This window comes from Amblyraja radiata, chromosome 28, assembly GCF_010909765.2.
Source record: "Amblyraja radiata isolate CabotCenter1 chromosome 28, sAmbRad1.1.pri, whole genome shotgun sequence".
NCBI classification, from domain to species: domain Eukaryota; kingdom Metazoa; phylum Chordata; class Chondrichthyes; order Rajiformes; family Rajidae; genus Amblyraja; species Amblyraja radiata.
In genome coordinates, this window is record NC_045983.1 from 424227 (window position 1) to 444304 (window position 20078).

Sequence of the window (20078 nt, forward strand, 5' to 3'; positions counted from 1 at the left end):
ATGTTGCCGGGATTAGAGGTGTTTCAGAGGTTGATGTTGGATAGACGATGATTGTTTTCTCTGGAACAATTGTTGTACTCCTTCCCGCTGATGTTCGGAGCCGTGTTGCGACTGACCTGGACTTCCTGCTGTAGACTGGTATTTGGCCCAAGAGAGGGGCCGACCATTTGCTCTGTAACGGGGAACTTTTCTGGAATCTCTTTATACTGTTTGATGAGTACGGGGTTCGATCCGTTCAGGAACTGATAACCAAAGAACCTGTCGTCATGCCAATGGTCCATCACATAGTCTGAGGAAACAAAGCAGACACATGTTCATCTCATCCCACATTGGAAGAATGGACATTCGTTCTAGTTTAGTTCACAGATACAGTATGGAAACAGATCCTGCAGCCCACCGAGTCCACACCGACATCAATCACCTTCACACTAGTTCTATGTTATCCCACTTTCTCTTCCATTCCCTACACACTCGGGACAATTGGCACAAAAGACAATTCACCTACCAACTCGCACATCACCATGAGTGTGGGTGGAAACCAGAACACCCAGAGGAAACCCTCAAGGTCACAAGGAGGACGTGCAAACTCCACACACACAGACAGCACCCGAGGTCTGTATAGAAACCAGGTCTCTGGCACTGTGATGTAGCAACTCTACCAGCTGCGCCACTGTGCCACACAACTTCATCAACGTGGGATAGTAAGATTTCTTGTATTAAGCCCATGGCCCTGTGTCCGTCTCTCCCACTCAGCATATACTCAGAGGCTACATGTCACTTGAGCAGATTGTCACTGGACATAAGTTCAAGAGGTGTCAGATGAGTCCCCTGGGAGGCTTTCTGCTCCACTGGCCCTTCTCCTCACCCAAGGGATGACTTGCCCCTCCAACACTTCTGAATCAGTAGCAGAGTTTCCAGCAGTGTTGAAGCCATGCCCAGCCTGGGTTGGTCCTTGTCCTCTTGGCAGCAGTGTTGGGCATTATAGAGAAGGGCATCACAGCCCTGCCCACTACCCACAGCCCCCTGCAGGAAGCTCCCTACACACAGTCGTTAGTGACAATGTGGGTGGTGGCAGTTCTGTACCAGAGACAATGAAACCTCGGGATATTAAGTCCAAAAGACCATAGGCATAGGAGCAGAATTAGGCCATTCGACCCACTGAGTCTGCTCCAACATTCAATCGTGCTGATCTAATGCTCCTGTCTTTTCCCCATAACCTTTGACACCCTTACTATTCACAAACCTATTATTCTCTGCTTTACAAATACCCAATAACTTGGCCTCCACAGCCGTCTGCGGCAATGAATTCCACAGATTCATCATCATCTGGCTAAAGAAATTCCTCCTCATCTACATTCTGGAGATACATCCGAGGCTGTGCTCGGAGAAGAGGGGTATGGGTAGCCGAGGCTCTGGAGAAAAAACGTACCTTTGACTGGACTTATGTAGGCATCTAGGCGAACCTGAGAATGTTTCTCTTCACTCAGACCCAGCTGTGAAATGCTGCAGAAACAAAGACAGAAGGAACAGGTTCAGCCGAACATGAAGGACTGCCGATGTCAGGTGTTTGTTTCACAGCCACCCAGAGGTTTTGGTCGACCCAACTGCAGACCACAGCTGGGAACAGCTGGAGCTTGCAGCGTGGGGTCGCACCCTCAGCAGCACACTGCAAGACCCACTGTTGATGGTAGCGTGAGAATAGACCTGGGAATGGCCACAGCAAGGACTCTGCGTGCAGAGAGGGTGGGGAGAGTTGGGGAGGGGAGTGGTGGCGTGGGGTGAAGGGAGGGGTGGTGTGAGGGGAGGGGTGGTGAGGGGAGGGGTGGTGTGAGGGGAGGGGTGGTGAGGGGAGGGGAGAGTTAGGGAGGGGAGGCGTAGACACCAGGGAACCCACGCATGGAAGCGTGGGCAGCATGGAGTGGTGGTGTGGCATGGGCACACTCCTGTGGGGTGGGCATATGTGGGCGGCAGGAAGTAGAGGCAGGGTGCAAGTTTCAGATGCCAGTGTGCCAGGCGCCGCATCTGGTCACAGAGTGGAGGGCAAGAAACGGTGTCGCAGCGGAATAGTTGCTGCCTTGCAGCACTTTGTGCCAGAGATCTGGGTTCGCTCCTAACTACAGGTGCTGTCTGTACGGACTTTGTACGTTCTCCCCGTGACCAGCATGCGTTTTCTCCCACAATCCAAAGGAGTACCGGTTTTTAGTTTAAATGGCTTGGTATAAGTATAAATTGTCCATAGTGTGTGTAGGAAAATGTGAATGTGTGGGATTCAGCGACACGTTAACGCTAACACATTGTCCCCACTACATTAACCAAGCCATTTTACCTACAGACCTGTACGTCATTGGAGTGTGGAGGTGCTCGGAGAAAACCCAAGCAGGTCACGGGGGAGAACGTACAAACTCTGTACAGACAGCACCCGTAATCAGAGATCGAACCCGGGTCTACAGCAACTCTACTACTGCGCCACCATGGACTCGGTGAACCGAAGGGCCTGTTTCCGTGCAGAATGTCTAAACTAAACTAAATCTGGGTTAATGCCTGGGTGCAGGTCAGAAGCCGGGCTCTCAGCGGACAGAGAGGTCACATGTGGGCTGAAGGCAGTGGCCCGGTGATACCAGTGACATGCACATGGCATGGCGGGCAATGGTCTTTCAAGTGGGATCTCGGCAAGTCCTTGGCTTTATCATATTGGATTTTTTTGGGAACATAGAAACATAGAAACATAGAATTAGGTGCAGGAGTAGGCCATTCGGCCCTTCGAGCCTGCACCGCCATTCAATATGATCATGGCTGATAATCCAACTCAGTATCCCGTACCTGCCTTCTCTCCATACCCTCTGATCCCCTTATCCACAAGGGCCACATCTAACTCCCTCTTAAATATAGCCAATGAACTGGCCTCGACTACCCTCTGTGGCAGAGAGTTCCAGAGATTCACCACTCTCTGTGTGAAAAAAGTTCTTCTCATCTCGGTTTTTAAAGGATTTCCCCCTTATCCTTAAGCTGTGACCCCTTGTCCTGGACTTCCCCAACATCGGGAGCAATCTTCCTGCATCTAGCCTGTCCAACCCCTTAAGAATTTTGTAAGTTTCTATAAGATCCCCTCTCAATCTCCTAACTTCTAGAGAGTATAAACCAAGTCTATCCAGTCTTTCTTCATAAGACAGTCCTGACATCCCAGGAATCAGTCTGGTGAACCTTCTCTGCACTCCCTCTATGGCAATAATGTCCTTCCTCAGATTTGGAGACCAAAACTGTACGCAATACTCCAGGTGTGGTCTCACCAAGACCCTGTACAACTGCAGTAGAACCTCCCTGCTCCTATACTCAAATCCTTTGCTATGAAAGCTAAACATACCATTCGCTTTCTTCACTGCCTGCTGCACCTGCATGCCTACTTTCAATGACTGGTGTACCATGACACCCAGATCTCGCTGCAGCTCCCCTTTCCTCGTCCGCCACCATTAGATAATAGTCTGCTTTCCTGGTTTTTGCCACCAAAATGGATAACACTCACATTTATCCACAATTTACTGCATCTGCCAAACATTTGCCCACTCACCAGCCCTATCCAAGGTCACCTGCAGTCCTCCTGCATCCTCCTCACAGCTAACACTGTCCCCCAGCTTTGTGTCATCCGCTTACTTGGAGATATTGCCTTCAATTCCCTCATCCAGATCATTAATATATATTGTAAATAGCTGGGGTCCCAGCACTGAGCCTTGCGGTACCCCACTAGTCACTGCCTGCCATTGTGAAAAGGACCCGTTTACTCCTACTCTTTGCTTCCTGTTTGCCAACCAGTTGTCTGGAGGTCCTGCTTTTCAGCATTTTTCCGAGCTCTCTAAAGTCACGCTGCAGAATATTCATCCCCTTCTTTCCGACATCGTTTGTGCCGACATGCACTACCACTTCCGGATGTTCACCTTCGCCCTTGAGGATGCTCTGCACTCTGTCCGTGACATCCTGGATCCTGGCACCAGGAAGGCAGCACACCGTCCTCGCATCCCGTCTGTTGCCGCAGAAACCCCTGTCCGTACCTCTCACACTGGAGTCTCCCACTACAATGGCGTTGCCTGCCTTAGGCCTTTTTGGTTTTGGCTCAACAGCCCTATTCGCATCACAAGGCAATCCGCCGCACAGTGTAAACACCTCTTCTGTCCCGACAGCTTCTAAGTGGGTGAACCTGTTCACAAGAGGTACAACACCCGGGGATGCTGGCATTCCATGCTTCCCTCCCGTTCTCACTGTCTCCCACCTTCTCTCTTCCAGTACCTTAGGTGTAACAATCGTACTGTAGGACTTGTCGAGGAACACCTGGTGCATAAACAGCCCACCTGAAACATGAGACGAGACATGAGAGGAAGCTGGACGCTGGGATTAAGAGAACAAAAGCCAACTATGCTCTCAAAATCCAAGGTCATTTCTCCACCAATCACCCCCAGAGCATGTGGAAGGGCATCAAGGCCTTCACAGGGCACACAAAAGGGATGCTGCATGCCCCAGGGACCCATCTCTTCCTGATGTCCCGAACACTTTTTATGCTCGCTTTGAGGCGTCCATCACCTCCCCCAGTTGCAGGTTCACACTTCCACCAGGTGAGCAGCCTCTCAGGGTGACTACTGAGGATGTGAGGAGGTCCCTGATGAGAGTCAACCCCCGCAAAGCAGCAGGCCCGGATAACACCCCGGGACGGGTTCTGAGAGACGGCGCTCACTAACTCACTGGGGTACTGACTGACATCTATAACACCTCCCTCTCCCAAGCTGTGGTTCCGACATGCCTCAAGACCGCCACCATCATCCCTGTGCCAAAAAAGTCAGTGGTGTCAGGCTTGAGTGAGGTGGCTCTCACCCCGATAATCACAAAATGCTTCGAAAGGCTGGTTATGGTCCACATAAAAGACAGCATTAACATCAATGTGGACACTCATCAGTACGCCTACAGGAAGAACCGGTCTACATCTGATGCAATCTCATCCGTCATTCACTTAACCCCCACTCATCTGGAGAACAGGAGCTCATATGTCAGATTGCTCTTCTTGGACTTTAGTTCTGCCTTCAATACCATTATTCCACAGACTTTAGTCAACAAACTGCTGCTGCTTGGACTTAAACCATCCATGTGCAACTGGGTACTAGACTTCCTGACCAACAGGCCACAGCCTGTTAAAATCTACGGTGTCTCACCCCCCCCCCCCCCCCCCGTTACCCTCAACACCGGCTCCCCACATGGATGTGTCCTGAGCCCCCTGCTGTACACTCTTCTCACTTATGACTGTTCAGCCAAACACCCGAACAGTCATATTGTGAAATTTGCAGATGACACGGCCGTGGTGGGATTAATCTCCCACAATGACGAGTCGGGCTACAGACAGGAGGTGGGAGAACTTGAAGTCTGGTGTAAAGCAAACAGCCTCTACATCAACGTGGGGAAGACAAATGGGGTGATTGTGGACTTCAGGAAAGGCGGCTACACCTCCCCTCCCCTCTACATCGGAGGAGAAGCTGTGGAGATGGGGACCAGTTTTATATCTGGGGGTGCACATTTCTAACGGCCCCACCTGGACCTGCAACATGGCAGCATCATTAAGAATTAATGATGCATTGCAGAGGGTGCTCAAATATGCCCCCCAAAAAATCACAAATAACCGCCTCCCTGCCATTGAGGACATTTACATCAGCAGGTGCAAGAGCAGAGCCTCAAACATTATGAAGGACCCCACCCACCCGGTAAATGTACTCTTTGCCCCCCTACCCCCAAGGAAAAGGTTGCACAGGATAAAGGCCAGGACAACAAGACTAAAAGCGAGCTTCTTCCCCGAGGCCGTGAGAATTGTAAACTCCCTACCTCACTGACTGAACCCTCAATACCTCAGTGAACTGTCCACCGCTACTGCTGCGGCTATGGGCATTATTATGCTGCTGTCTTTTAACCATGCTGCTTTTGTACCTTTACTATTTATTTATAGGCTCATTATTATTTAGATTTATTGTGGAAGGTTTTTATATGTTAGAATTTATTGACGTCTTTACTGTACTTTATTGATGTCTTACTGCACTATTACGCTGCTCGGACCTGAGTACAAATTTCGTTCATGATTCATGTGGACGCCATGTTTTTTTATCGAATGACAATAAATAAATGTACCTTGAACCTTAAGGACGCATGAAAGTGATCAGTAAATCAGATTAATCAATTTGTCATTTGTACCGGGCGTCATTCGAACACATCACACAACCTAGCCGAGACAGAGTAAATCCCTGATGCACTGTAGAAAACGTAGCAGCACAGGAATGGGCCCTTCAGCCCTCAATGTCCATACCGAAAATGATGCCAAGTTAAACTGATCTCATCTGCCTGTACATGATCCATATCCCTCTATTCCCTGGTCTTCGTTGTGCCTAATAGCCTCTTAAACACCACTATTGTATGCCGTTACCCCTGGCAAAGCTTTCCAGGCCCCCCTGCCCCAACATTGACCCCTCCCTGAACACTGACCCCCTTGCCCCAACACTGACCCCTCCACCAACACTGAGCCCCTCCCCCAACATTGACCCCTCCCCCAACACTGACTCCTCCCCCAACACTGACCCCCTTTCCCAACACTGACCCCCTGCCCCAATATTGACCCCTCCCCAACACTGACCCCATCCCCAACACTGAGCCCCTCCCCCAACACCGACCCCCAGTCCCAACACTGAGCCCCTCCCCAACACTGACCCCCCTCCCCCAAAACTGGTCCGCTCCCCCAACACGGAGCCTTCCCCCAACTCTGGTCCCTCCCCCAACACTGACCCTTCCTCCAACATTGACCCCTGCCCCAACACTGACCCCCTGCCCCTACACTGACCCCCTCCCCAACACTGACCCCCTGCCCCAACACTGACCCCTCCCCCAACACTGACCCTTCCCCCAACACTGACCCCTGCCCCAACACTGACCCCCTGCCCCAGCACTGACCCCCTCCCCAACACTGACCCCCTGTCCCAACATTGAACCCTCCCCAAGACTGACCCCCTGTCCCAACACTGAACCCTCCCCAACACTGACGCCCTGTCCCAACACTGCCCCTCCCCAACACTGACCCCCTCCCCAACATTGAACCCCTGCCCAACACTGAACCCTTCCAACACTGACCCCTTGACCCCAACACTGACCCCCTGTCCCAACACTGAGCCCCTGACCCCAACACTGACCCCCTCCCTAACACTGACCCCCTGTCCCAACACTGACCCCCTGACCTCAAAACTGACCCCCTGACCCCAACACTGACCCCCTGACCTCAAAACTGACCCCCTGACCCCAACACTGACCCCCTGTTCCAACACTAACCCCCTGACCACAACACTGGTCCCCGTCCCAACACTGACCCCCTGCCCCAACAGTGAGCCCCTCCCAAACACTGAACCCCTCCCCGAACACTGACCTCCTCCCCAACACTGACCCCGTGACCCCAACACTGACCCCCTTGACCCCAGCACTGACCCCCTTGACCCCAGCACTGACCACCTTGACCCCAGCACTGACCCCTGCGACCCCAGCACTGACCCCTGTGACCCCAGCACTGACCCCCTTCCCAACACTGAACCCCCCCCCCAACACTGACCCCCTCCCCCTACACTGACCCCCTGCCCCAACACTGACCCCCTGCCCCAGAATGGTGGTGGTTGTGTAGCATGGGGGTGGGTGTGTTACCATGGTTACCGTGGTTTTGTTTTGTATCGTGATCGTAATTAAATAAATTATTTTTGGTAAAAAGACAGACAGGCACCATAAGGCCATAAGACATAGGAGCAAAATTAGGCCATTCGGCCTGTTGAGTCTACTCCGCCATTCGATCATGGCTGATCTATATTTACCTCTCAACCCCATTCTCGTGCCTTCTCCCCATAACCATTGACACCCCACACGAATCAAGAACCTGTCAATCTCTGCTTTAAAAATACCCAATGTCTTGGGCTCCACAGCTGTCTGTGGCAATGAATTCCAAACGTTCACCACCCTCTGGCTAAAGACATTCTTCTTCCTCATCTCCATTCTAAAGGTACATCTTTATATTCTGAGGCTGTGCCTCTTGTCCTAGATTATACCACTAGTGGAAACATCCTCCTCCACATCTACTATATCAACACTTTGTTATTCAGCACAACATCTACTCACTGATATTCCTCTTGCCTCTTCCGCATTTCATCCACCCAGTATGTTCCAAGATTGGAGATTTGTATTCGTTTCTTTTCTGGGCTGGGAGAACAGTTACAGATTATCAGAACAAACACCAAACGTCACTCTCCTTTCAAGACCACGAGCTTTGCAAAGCCTTGCCCTATCTCTGATAGATATCTGTGAGAAATTTACAGACATCGCAATCGCTGCATCAAAAAGGCAGCGAACATCATCAAGGACGCACATCATCCTGGCCACGCACTTATCTCTCAGCTACCATCAGGCAGAAAGTACAGGAGCCAGATATCTGTTACATCCAGGTTCAGGAACAGCTGCTCCCCACAGCCATCAGGCTATTAAATTTGTCACAAACAGACTCTGAACTGTAACAGCCTATTGCACTTATCTGCTTATTTGTGTGTATATTGAACTGAACTGCTCTGTGTTTTTGCGTACAACATTCTGTTGTGCTGCAGCAAGCAAGAATTTCATTGTCCTATATGGGACACATAACAATACACTCTCTTGACTTGACTTGTCTTGACATTCCAGGGTCAGAGGGATATGGGAATCTCGAGTACAATGCACTGAGGTGAATGATAGCTGTGATCTGATTTACTGGCCAATGTCTTGCCTCATTCTCTTCTGCAATAGTCACACAGCATGGAAACAGGCCCTTCAGCCAATTTGTCTTTGCCAACAACATGGGACAGCATATCTCACAATATGATTGAGTTTTTTGAAAAATCACAGCTTTATTCCTTGGAGTGCAGGAGGATGTGGGGTGATCTTAGGAGGTGTATAAGATCATAAGGGAAATAGATAGGGTGAGTGCAGTCTTTTACCCAAAAATAGAGGATTTTCCAAGGGACATAGGTTTTAAAGTGAGGGGGACTCGTGTTTTACAAGAGGATGCTGGGTGTATGGAACAAACTCACAGATGAAGTAGTTAAGGCAAGGACTATCAAAACATTTAAAGGACAATTGGGCAGGTACATGGATAAGTTTAAAAGGATATGGACCAAACGCAGGCAGGTGGATCTAGTGTAGATGGGGCATGTCAGATGGCATGAGCAAGTTGTGCTGAAGAAACTGTTTCCATATTATATCAATCTAAGGAGCTTTTATGGCATAATTATGGTACAAGGTACTGCTTGCGCAGTTTGCATCAACCATGAAAATGACAATATTATCATTCATATCACGACACACTCGAGCCCCCCATACGGCCTCCCAAAGTCCCTGTGGACACCGTGTGCTCCCGTGCCAGGGGCCTAAGTGGTGTTAGGCAAATTGAATGGATATTAAAGGCCGATAAATCCCCAGGGCCAGACAGTCTGCATCCCTGAGTACTTAAGGAAGTACCCCCAGAAATAGTGATGCATTAGTGATAATTTTTCTAAACTCTTTAGATTCTGGAGTAGTTCCTGAGGATTGGAGGGTAGCTAATGTAACCCCACTTTTTAAAAAGGGAGAGAGAAAACAGGGAATTACAGACCAGTTAGTCTAACATCAGTTATTAAAGATGGGACAGCAGCACATTTGGAAAGCGGTGAAATCATGGGACAAATTCAGCATGGATTATGAAAGGTAAATCACGTCTGATGAATCTTATAGAATTTTTTGAGGATGTAACTAGTAGTGGATAAGGGAGAACCAGTGGATGTGTATATCTGGACTTTCAGAAGGCTTTCGACAAGGTCCCAAGTAAGAAATTAGTATACAAACGTAAAACACACGGTATTGGGGGTTCAGTATTGATGTGTATAGAGAACTGGCTGGCAGACAGGAAGCAAACAGTAGTGAGTAACGGGTCCTTTCAGAATGGCAGGCAGTGACTAGTGGAGTACCGCAAGGCTCAGTGCTGGGACCCCAGCTATTTACAATATATACTAGACCAAGGGCAGACCCATTGGGTCTGTTCCCCTAACGTGCGGTTGTGGGGGGGGGGAGAGGCGACATGCAGCGTCACACACTAAACTACCCCCCCCCCCGCACTCACGCTAATGGAGGGGAGGAGGGGGGAGAGAGAGAGAGAGAGAGAGGAGAGAGAGACGCGGGAGAGAGAGGGGGGGGGGGGAGGGGGGAGAGGGGGGGGGGGGGGAGGGGAGGAGAGTGGAGGAGGAGAGAGGGGGAGGAGAGACTGATTGAGGCACACCACTTGCAGAGACTGATTGAGGCACACCACTTGCAGAGGACTGATTGAGGCACACCACTTCCTGATTGAGGCCTTTCTCACCATTCGCCTGGGGTGTGCAGTAGCAAGGTTCGTTTGATTTAACGGACGTGAGCACACAGTTAGCTGCAGACTCCGCCCAGGACAGGAAGGCTCTGCAGGAACGGAAGGGGACGTCACGACCGCGGTGCCACAGGTGCTGTCGCCGAGGGAGGACGGACGGAGCCGCGGCTCGAGAGACTAACAGAGACTAACAGAGGCAAAGAGGTTTGCATCGCACTGCAAGGGAGCAGTGGACCAGACAGGAAGAGCGGACGGAATTACCACTAGACAGCCAAACCAGTAGGTAATTTACGGCTGGGGTGAGTACTTTCCCATTTATAGGAGGTAGGATTATATAAATAAGGGGTGTATCAATACAGTAGGGGATTCTTAAACAGGACCAGTTAATTACCTATATAAGATGGGCGGTCAGGAGATGTGCCAATACTGCGAGATGTGGGAATTTGTCGACACCATTGATGTAGAAGATCCCTACAGCTGCAGTAAGTGTTTGAGGCTAGAGGAACTCCAGCTCCGCATTGATGAGCTGGAGACCCAACTTCATACGCTGCGGTACATCAGGGAGGGGGAGTATTACCTGGATGTTTTGTGCCAGGGGATGGTCACACCGACCAGTTTAACTAATTCAGTAGGCAGTGAGCAAGGAAAGGAAGGTGTGGCCATAAGCGAGGCAGGTAGGGGGAACCAGGAGGAGATGCGGCAGGAGCCACAGCCGTTGTCCCTGACGAGCATGACCGAGGCTCTTACTCAATGTAAGGACGGGATCAGGGGCTGTGGGAGGGATGAGCAACCTGGCTGCAGCACCGTGGATCAGGAGGCCATTCAAGAGGGGGGAGTTAGAAGAAATGCCGTAGTGATAGGGGATAGTATTATTCGGGGGGTAGATAAGGTTCTCTGCGGCCAGCAGAACATGTCCCGAAGGCTGTGTTGCCTACCCGGTGCTAGGGTTAAGGATATCTCTGCGATGCTGGAGAGAAATTTGCAGAGGGAGGGGGAGGATCCAGTGGTCGTGGTCCATGTGGGGACCAATGACATAGGAAGGACGAGGAAGGAGGATCTGCTGAAGGAGTTTGAGCAGTTAGGGAATAAATTAAAAAGCAGAACCTCGAGGGTACTGATCTCCGGATTGCTACCTGAGCCACGGGCCAAATCGGCGAGGGTACGTAAAATTAAAAAGCTAAATGCGTGGCTCAAAGACTGGTGTGGGAATAATGGGTTTGGTTTCTTGGGCCACTGGCACCAGTACTGGGACAGGGGGGATCTGTTCTGTAAGGACGGACTTCACCTGAACGGTGCTGGGACTGGGGTCCTGGCAAATCATATAACTAGGGCAGTAGAGAGGTCTTTAAACTAAGTAGCGGGGGGGGAGGTATCAAGGGGGGTAATAACGGCAGGGGTAGAGGAAATAGAGCAGGGTATCAGTGGGAAGCGGAAATTCAAAATGTGACAGGAGACAGAATTTGTGAAGATAAAGATCTAGATGTAAAAGGGGCAAAAACGGAAAGGAAGGGTAGTAAAAATCATCTGAAAGTGCTTTATCTAAATGCACGGAGTATGCGTAATAAGATAAATGAATTAACGGTGCAATTAAGTATATATAGTTATGATATCGTGGCCATTACGGAGACATGGCTGCAAGGAGATCAGGACTGGGAGTTAAATATAGAGGGGTACTCGACAATTAGGAAAGATAGACAGGAAAGAAAGGGAGGAGGGGTGGCCCTTTTAATAAGGGAGGGAATAACGGCAATAGAGAGGAAGGATATTGCGTTGAAGGATCAGGATAGTGAAACAGCTTGGGTACAGATAGAGAATAATAAGGGGAAAAAAACACTAGTGGGTGTAATTTATAGACCTCCAAATAGCTGTGACGCTGTTAGTCAGAACATAAATCTGCAAATAGTCGACGCATGTAAAAAGGGAACTGCTGTAATCATGGGGGACTTCAATTTTCATATTAATTGGGCAAACCAAACTGGGCAGGGTAGACTAGAGGAAGAGTTTATAGAATGTATTAGAGACGGGTTCCTAGAACAGTATGTCACCGAACCGACAAGGGGGGAGGCAATCTTGGATCTGGTCCTGTGTAATGAAGCAGGATTAATTAAAAATGTCATAGTTAGGGACTCGTTGGGAACAAGTGACCACAATATGGTCGAATTCCATATTCAAATAGAAGGGGAGCAGGTTGAAACTCAGGCTAGGGTGCTTAGTCTAAATAAGGGGGATTATGAAGGTATGAGGACTGAGCTGATCAAAGTTGACTGGGATAGCAGACTCAAGAATAAGACGGTACATGAGCAGTGGTGTACGTTTAAGGGTATACTGTATAACCTTCAAGAAAAATTTATTCCTATGAAGAAAAAAAGGGGTAAGGGTAAGAACAGTCAGCCATGGCTCAGTAAAACTATAAAGGATAGTATTCGGCTGAAGGCAAGGGCATATAAGGTAGCCAGAGATAGTGGGAGGGTAGAGGATTGGGAAGCATTTAAAGGTCAGCAAAAAATAACTAAGAGATTAATTAAGACGGGGAAAATAGACTATGAAAGGAATTTAGCGAACAACATAAAAACTAATAGTAAGAGTTTTTATAGCTATATAAAAAGAAAAAGGGTGGCTAAGGTGAACGTTGGTCCATTGGAGGGTGAGACTGGAGAGTTGTTGGTGGGGAACATGGAAATGGCAAAGGCATTAAACGAGTATTTTGTATCAGTCTTCACCATAGAAGACACAAAAATATTCCAACGCTGGATAAACAGGGGGCGGTAGGAATGGAGGAGCTAAATACTATTAAGATCACCAAGGAGGTGGTATTAGGGAAATTAATGAGACTGAAGGAGGATAAATCCCCTGGGCCTGATGGATTACATCCAAGGGTCTTGAGGGAGATAGCGGTGGGGATTGTGGATGCATTGGTGATAATTTTCCAAAACTCCCTGGAGGCAGGAACGGTCCCAGTGGATTGGAAAATGGCCAATGTAACACCTATATTTAAAAAAGGAAGTAAACAGAAGGCGGGTAACTATAGACCGGTTAGTCTAACATCGGTGGTGGGTAAAATGTTAGAGACAATTATTAAAGAAACACTAACGGGGCACTTGGATAAACATGACTTCATCGGACAGAACCAGCATGGTTTTGTGAAGGGGAAGTCCTGTTTAACGAATCTGCTCGAATTCTTTGAGGAAGTAACAACCCGGGTGGATAAAGGGGAACCGGTGGATGTGGTATACTTGGACTTCCAAAAGGCTTTTGACAAGGTGCCACATAAGAGACTATTGCTAAAAATAAAAAATTATGGGATTGGGGGTAATATATTAGCATGGGTAGAGGATTGGCTAACAAATAGGAAGCAGAGAGTGGGGATAAATGGTTCATACTCGGGATGGCAACCGGTAACTAGCGGGGTTCCGCAAGGGTCGGTGCTGGGACCCCAGTTGTTCACAATTTATATAAATGATTTGGAGGAGGGAACCAAGTGTAATATATCAAAATTTGCGGACGATACAAAAATGGGAGGAAAAGTAGGGGATGAGGAGGATAGGAAGAGTCTGCAAAAGGATATAGATAAGCTAGGTGAGTGGGCAACAACTTGGCAGATGAAATTTAATACTAATAAATGTGAAGTCATTCACTTTGGGAAAAAAAATGATAGGGCAAGTTATTTTCTAAATGAGGAGGAGCTGCGTTGTAATGCAACGCAAAGGGATCTAGGGGTATTAGTACATGAATCACTAAAAGTTAGTATGCAGGTGCAGCAAGCAATCAGGAAGGCCAATGGAGTTTTGGCCTTTATTGCTAGGGGGATTGAGTATAAAAACACGGAGGTCTTGCTGCAGCTGTACACAGTATTAGTGAGACCACATTTGGAATACTGTGTACAGTTCTGGGGTCCATACTTAAGAAAGGATGTACTAGCCCTGGAGGCAGTGCAGCGAAGGTTTACAAGATTAATTCCTGCAATGAGGGGATTGACATATGAGGAAAGGTTAAGTAGGCTGGAACTCTACTCTTTGGAGTTTAGAAGAATGAGAGGCGATCTCATTGAAACATATAAGATCGTGAGGGGCCTTGATCGGGTGGATGCACCGAGGATGTTCCCAATGATCGGGGAAACTAGAACTAGGGGACATAGTTGCAGAATAAGGGGGGGCTCTTTTAAAACTGAGATGAGGAAGAACTTCTTCACCCAGAGGGTGGTTAATTTATGGAATTCACTGCCCCAGGGAGCAGTGGAAGCAGAAACTTTAAATATATTTAAGACTAAAATAGATGGTTTTTTAGCTGCCAAGGGGATAAGGGGCTACGGGGAGAGGGCAGGGATATGGACTAGGTATGGTTAGTATAGTAAGACCTGAGTGATCTCCTGGACAAGTGTCGATCGCCTGGATTGGGGTCGGAGAGGAATTTCCCGGATTTTTTTCCCGAATTGGACCTGGGTTTTTATCCGGTTTTTTGCCTCCCCCAGGAGATCGCGAGGTTCTTGGGGTGGAGAGGGGTGATAGCGGTATAAAGGGGAGGGTAGTGTCTTGTGTTCTGTGTCTTGTGTCTACTGTTTGTGGGTAAGTGTGTCTGTTTAGTGTTCAGCCATGAGCGAATGGCGGTGCGGGCTCGACGGACCTGGTGGTCTACTCTCGCACCTACTTTCTATGTTTCTATGTTTCTATGAGAGAGGGGGAGGAGAGAGGGGAGGAGAGAGGGGGAGAGAGAGGGAGTGCTGAGAGGGAGTGCTGAGAGGGGTGTGAGATTAGGGGCGGGGAGAGGTGGAGAGCAGGGAGGGGGAGGGAGGGTGGAGGGAAGGGAGTAGGGGTGTGTGGAGGGGAGGGGAGTTTAGGGGAGGGACGGTGGGGGAGGGGATGGAGGGGAGGAGGGGGAGAAAAAGAGGGGAGAGAGAGAGAGAGAGGGGGGGAGGGGGGAGAGGAGGGGAGAGGGGAGAGTGGGGGAGAGGAGAGCGGGGGGAGAGGAGAGGGGGGAGAGGGAGGGAGAGGAGGAGAGAGGAGGAGAGGGGGAGAGAAGGAGAGGAGGGAAAGGAGGAGGGGGAGGGAAAGGAGGAGAGGGAGGGAGAGGAGGAGAGAGGGGGAGAGGAGGAGAGGGAGGAAGAGGAGGGGTGAGAGGAAGGGGGGGAGAGGAGGAGAGGGGGGGAGGAGGAGAGGGGGGGAGAGGAGGAGAGGGGGGGGAGGAGGAGAGGGGGTGGAGGAGGAGAGGGGGAGGGGAGGAGGAGGGGGGGGATGGGGTGGGGAGGAGGAGAGGGGGGGGAGAGGGGGAGGAGGAGGAGAGGGGGGGATGAGGGGGAGAGGAGGAGGGGAGGGGGGGAGAGGAGCAGGGGAGAGGAGGAGACGGGGGGAGAGGAGAGGGAGGGGGGAGTGAGTGTGCCTTTTTACTTCAACCCAAACCCAGTGCTTTTTTACCTCTAACCATATTTTCATTTTCAAACCAAATTAAGGGTACTCGCTTAATTTAACTCACTCACTTAAGGGAGAGGGGGGAGAGGGGGAGAGGGGAGGGGGGGAGGAGGACGAGGGGGGGAGAGGAGGAGAGGGGGGAAAGGAGGAGAGGGGGGGAGAGGAGGAGAGGGGGAGGGAGGAGGAGGAGAGGGGGGGGAGAGGAGGAGAGGGGGGGGGGAGAGGAGGAGAGGGGGGAGAGAGGACGAGGGGGGGGGGGGAGAGGAGGAGATGGGGGAGGAGGAGAGGGGGGGGGGAGAGGAGGAGAGGTGGGGAGAGAAGGAGAGGGGGGAGAGTAGTAGAGGGGGGGAGAGAAGGAGAGGGGGGAGAGGAGAGGGAGGGGCGGGGAGAGGAGAGGGAGGGGCGGGGAGAGGAGAGGGAGGGGGGGAAGAGAGAGTGCCTTTTTACTTCAACCCAAACCCTAACAACCATTTGCAGGCAGTGCTTTTTTACCTCTAACCATATTTTCATTTTCAAACCAAATTAAGGGTACGCACAGTGCTGTAGACATTTGTCAGTGTCATTCTGATTGAGGCACACCACTTGCAGAGACTGATTGAGGCACACCACTTCCGGGTTTTATAGTCCATCCCCCTCCCTCCAGCAGAGGCAGCAGAGAGAATGGGGAATTTTGGAAAAACATTAATATCTCTGTCAATTTTCATCGACGGGAAAAATCCTCGGCACACATGCGGCGGAGGGGGGCTCTGAGCGAGGTGGCCAAAAATGACGGCCGTAGGTGGCGGCGTACTCTCGGGAATCGCAGCACAGAAAGCCAAAACTGGTCAAGAACAGAGTTTTAGTAATTTTCATTAATGATTTGGATGAGGGAATTGATTGCAACACCTCCAGGTTTGCGGATGACACAAAGCTGGGGGGCAGTGTTAGCTGTGAGGAGGATGCTAGGAGGCTGCAAGGTGACTTGGATAGGCTGGGTGAGTGGGCAAATGCATGGCAGATGCAGTATAATGTGGATACATGTGAGGTTATCCACTTTGATGGCAAAACCAGGAAAGTAGACTATTTTCAGAATGGTGGCCGATTAGGAAAAGCGGAGATGCAACGAGACCTGGGTGTCATGGTACACCAGTCATTGAAAGTAGGCATGCAGGTGCAGCAGGCAGTGAAGAAAGCGAATGCTATGTTAGCATTCATAGCAAAAGGATTTGAGTATAGGAGCAGGGAGGTTCTACTGCAGTTGTACAGGGTCTTGGTGAGACCACACCTGGAGTATTGCGTACAGTTTTGGTCTCCTAATCTGAGGAAAGACATTCTTGCCATAGAGGGAGTACAGAGAATGTTCACTAGACTGATTCCTGTGATGTCAAGACTTTCATATGAAGAAAGACTGGATAGACTCGGCTTGTACTTGCTAGAATTTAGAAGATTGAGGGGGGATCTTAGAGAAACTTACAAAATTCTTAAGGGGTTGGACAGGCTAGATGCAGGAAGATTGTTCCCGATGTTGGGGAAATCCAGAACAAGGGGTCACAGTTTAAGGATAAGGGGGAAATCTTTTAAGGACCGTGATGAGAAAAACATTTTTCACACAGATGGTGGTGAATCTCTGGAATTCTCTGCCACAGAAGGTAGTTGAGGCCAGTTCATTGGCTATTTATAAGAGTGAGTTAGATGTGGCACTTGTGGCTAAAGGGATCAGGGGGTGTGGAGAGAAGGCAGGTACAGGATACTGAGTTGGATGATCTGCCATGATCATATTGAATGGCGGTACAGGCTTGAAGGGCGGATTGGCCTACTCCTGCACCTATTTTGTATGTCTATGTCTATGTCTAAACCCTTGATTGCCCGCTGCCTGGACCAGTGAATGGCCATCTTGGCCAGACCTAATAGCAAACTGACAGGACATTTTAGTCGTGGGACTAGAGTACACAGCCACAAAATTAAAGGACGCTCCTTGAGGAAGGAAGTGGGGAATTTCTTTAGTCAGAGGGTGATGAATCTGTGGAATTAATTGCTGTAGAAGGCTGAGGAAGCCAAGTCAATAGATTTTTTTTAAGGCAGAGATAGGTAGATTCTTGATTAATACATTTGTCAGGGGTTATGGGGGGAAGGCAAGAAAATGAGTTTAGGAGTGAGAGAGACCAGTCAGACTTGATGGGCCAAATGGCCTGAGTCTGCTCCTATCACATGATCTTATGACAATGAGATTCCCCCATCTCTTCTTACCAGGTGACCAAAGATAACCATATAACCATATAACAATTACAGCACGGAAACAGGCCATCTCGGCCCTACAAGTCCGCGCCGAACAATTTTTTTTCCCCTTAGTCCCACCTGCCTGCACTCATACCATAACCCTCCATTCCCTTCTCATCCATATGCCTATCCAATTTATTCTTAAATGATACCAACGAACCTGCCGCCACCACTTCCACTGGAAGCTCATTCCACACCGCTACCACTCTCTGAGTAAAGAAGTTCCCCCTCATGTTACCCCTAAACTTCTGTCCCTTAGATCAGGATCGTGGGGCTGAAATGCAGCCAATACTTGAGAGCAGCCCCTGTAGATTGTAGAGAAAGTGAGAGGGACATTGTCAAGTTTATAATTGTGCTGTGGCTTTGTCTGAATAAATCGAAGCTCACAACTGGATCAGTTGGAGCCGCCTTGACCTCCCATCTACCTCATTTAAGAACTTTGAATGATCTTTAATTGGACTTTACCTTGCACTGAATGTTGTACCCTTTCTACATTATCTGTACACTGTGGGCGGTTTGATTGTATTCATGTAGAGTCTTTACTTTGACTGGGCAGCACACAGACAAAAGCTTTTCACTGTCCCTTGGTAAATGTGACAATAATGAACGAAACAAGAAACAGGACTGTGGAGACCGAGAGACAATTGGCCAATTCACAGAGGAAGGAAGAGCAGTCACACCAATGGAAAGTCAGCAAACTAAACTAGACCAGAGTAGACAGGCCTCTGTAAAGACAACATCTTTATCAGGATATGTTAACTCATCGTACCAGTTCCTTCAACGACCTCCAGCGGGGTGGAATCAGTGATCCAGCTGTAGCAGGGAAAGTGGTAGATCAGTTTGTTTGTGGTTTTCACCTTCACATGACTGCAGTACCAGTCGTCCTCACCCCACTGCCACGTCTCCTTGAAGAGTTTCACCAGCAGAAGGTCCCCGAGCTCAGACTTGGTCGTCATGTGCATGCGGTACTTCTGTGCCACAAATGGAAAAAACCCACCGCTCTCAGACCATCGCAAAGCAGAGCCATAAATACCTCACCCACTCGCTCACACCACCCATCCCATCCTCTTTCCCCACACCCACCCCAAAACCCCACACTCACTCTCACTGACCTCATCCACACATCCCCATCCCCACCCTCACCCTCACCCCCCACTCTCACCCTCACCCTCACCCCTCACCCTCACCCTCACCCGCCAGCCTCACCCTCACCCTCACCCCCCATCCCCACCCTCACCCCAAAACCACACCGACAGTCTCACCCTAGCCCCACTAACCAGCCCCCACGCCCCCACTGTCAAACCCACCTCTCACACACCCCAATACACAACCATCTCATCCTCATCCTCCCATTCACACTCTTATCCACAAACACCATCTTGACTCATACCCCTGCCCACCCTTACCCGCCACCATCTCCCTCACTCACCCCACAACCCCATCCCCACCTCCACCCTCACTCCCCAAAAAACGTTGCCCCTCACATCTCCATTAAATTTTCTCCCTCTCACCTCATAGCTGTGCGCTCTAGTGTTGGAAAGGGTTTGTCTACCTTATAATTGTATATACTTCTATCAGCTCTCCCCGTAACCTCCAACGTTCCAGCGAAAAAAATCCATCTCACCACCCTCTCCCCGTAGCTGAAACCTCTAACACAAGCAACATTCTGGTAAACCTCCTCTGTAGCCTCTCCAAAGCCCTCCATATCCTGCCTGTAATGGTGCGACCAGACCTACATGCAATACTCCAAATAATGAGGTACTCGCCTCCCCTCTGCTGAGTGAAAACAAGTTCCCGATGCGAACCTTCTCGGAGCTGCCACGTGTCCCCACTAACATCACAAATATTTTATCCATTGTCCCAGCTGAGAACACATCGCCAGTGCCGATAGTGACCTGGTACATGACCGTCATGTTTGACTCGCTTAAGATGCTGCCGTCTGCGTGTATAGTGTTCTCTCCACGCACTATATATACACAAGGGATATTGTAGGGTGGCGAAATGTTCGTCTA

General features: G+C 49.8%; 1 protein-coding gene across 1 annotated transcript in view; it reads right to left on the reverse strand.

Annotated features, from left to right (window-relative positions):
- The window catches only part of LOC116988697 (arachidonate 15-lipoxygenase B-like), a 328224-nt gene extending 309179 nt beyond the window's left edge, over positions 1-19045 (reverse strand). The window contains exons 1-2 of the mRNA XM_033045541.1: positions 18836-19045; positions 8167-8247 (exon numbers count right to left, since the gene is read on the reverse strand). Of these exons, the coding sequence (XP_032901432.1) occupies positions 8167-8192 (26 nt within the window). The 5' untranslated portion in view covers positions 8193-8247; positions 18836-19045. The remainder of the gene's footprint in view (positions 1-8166; positions 8248-18835) is intronic.
- Positions 19046-20078: the final 1033 nt, after the last annotated feature.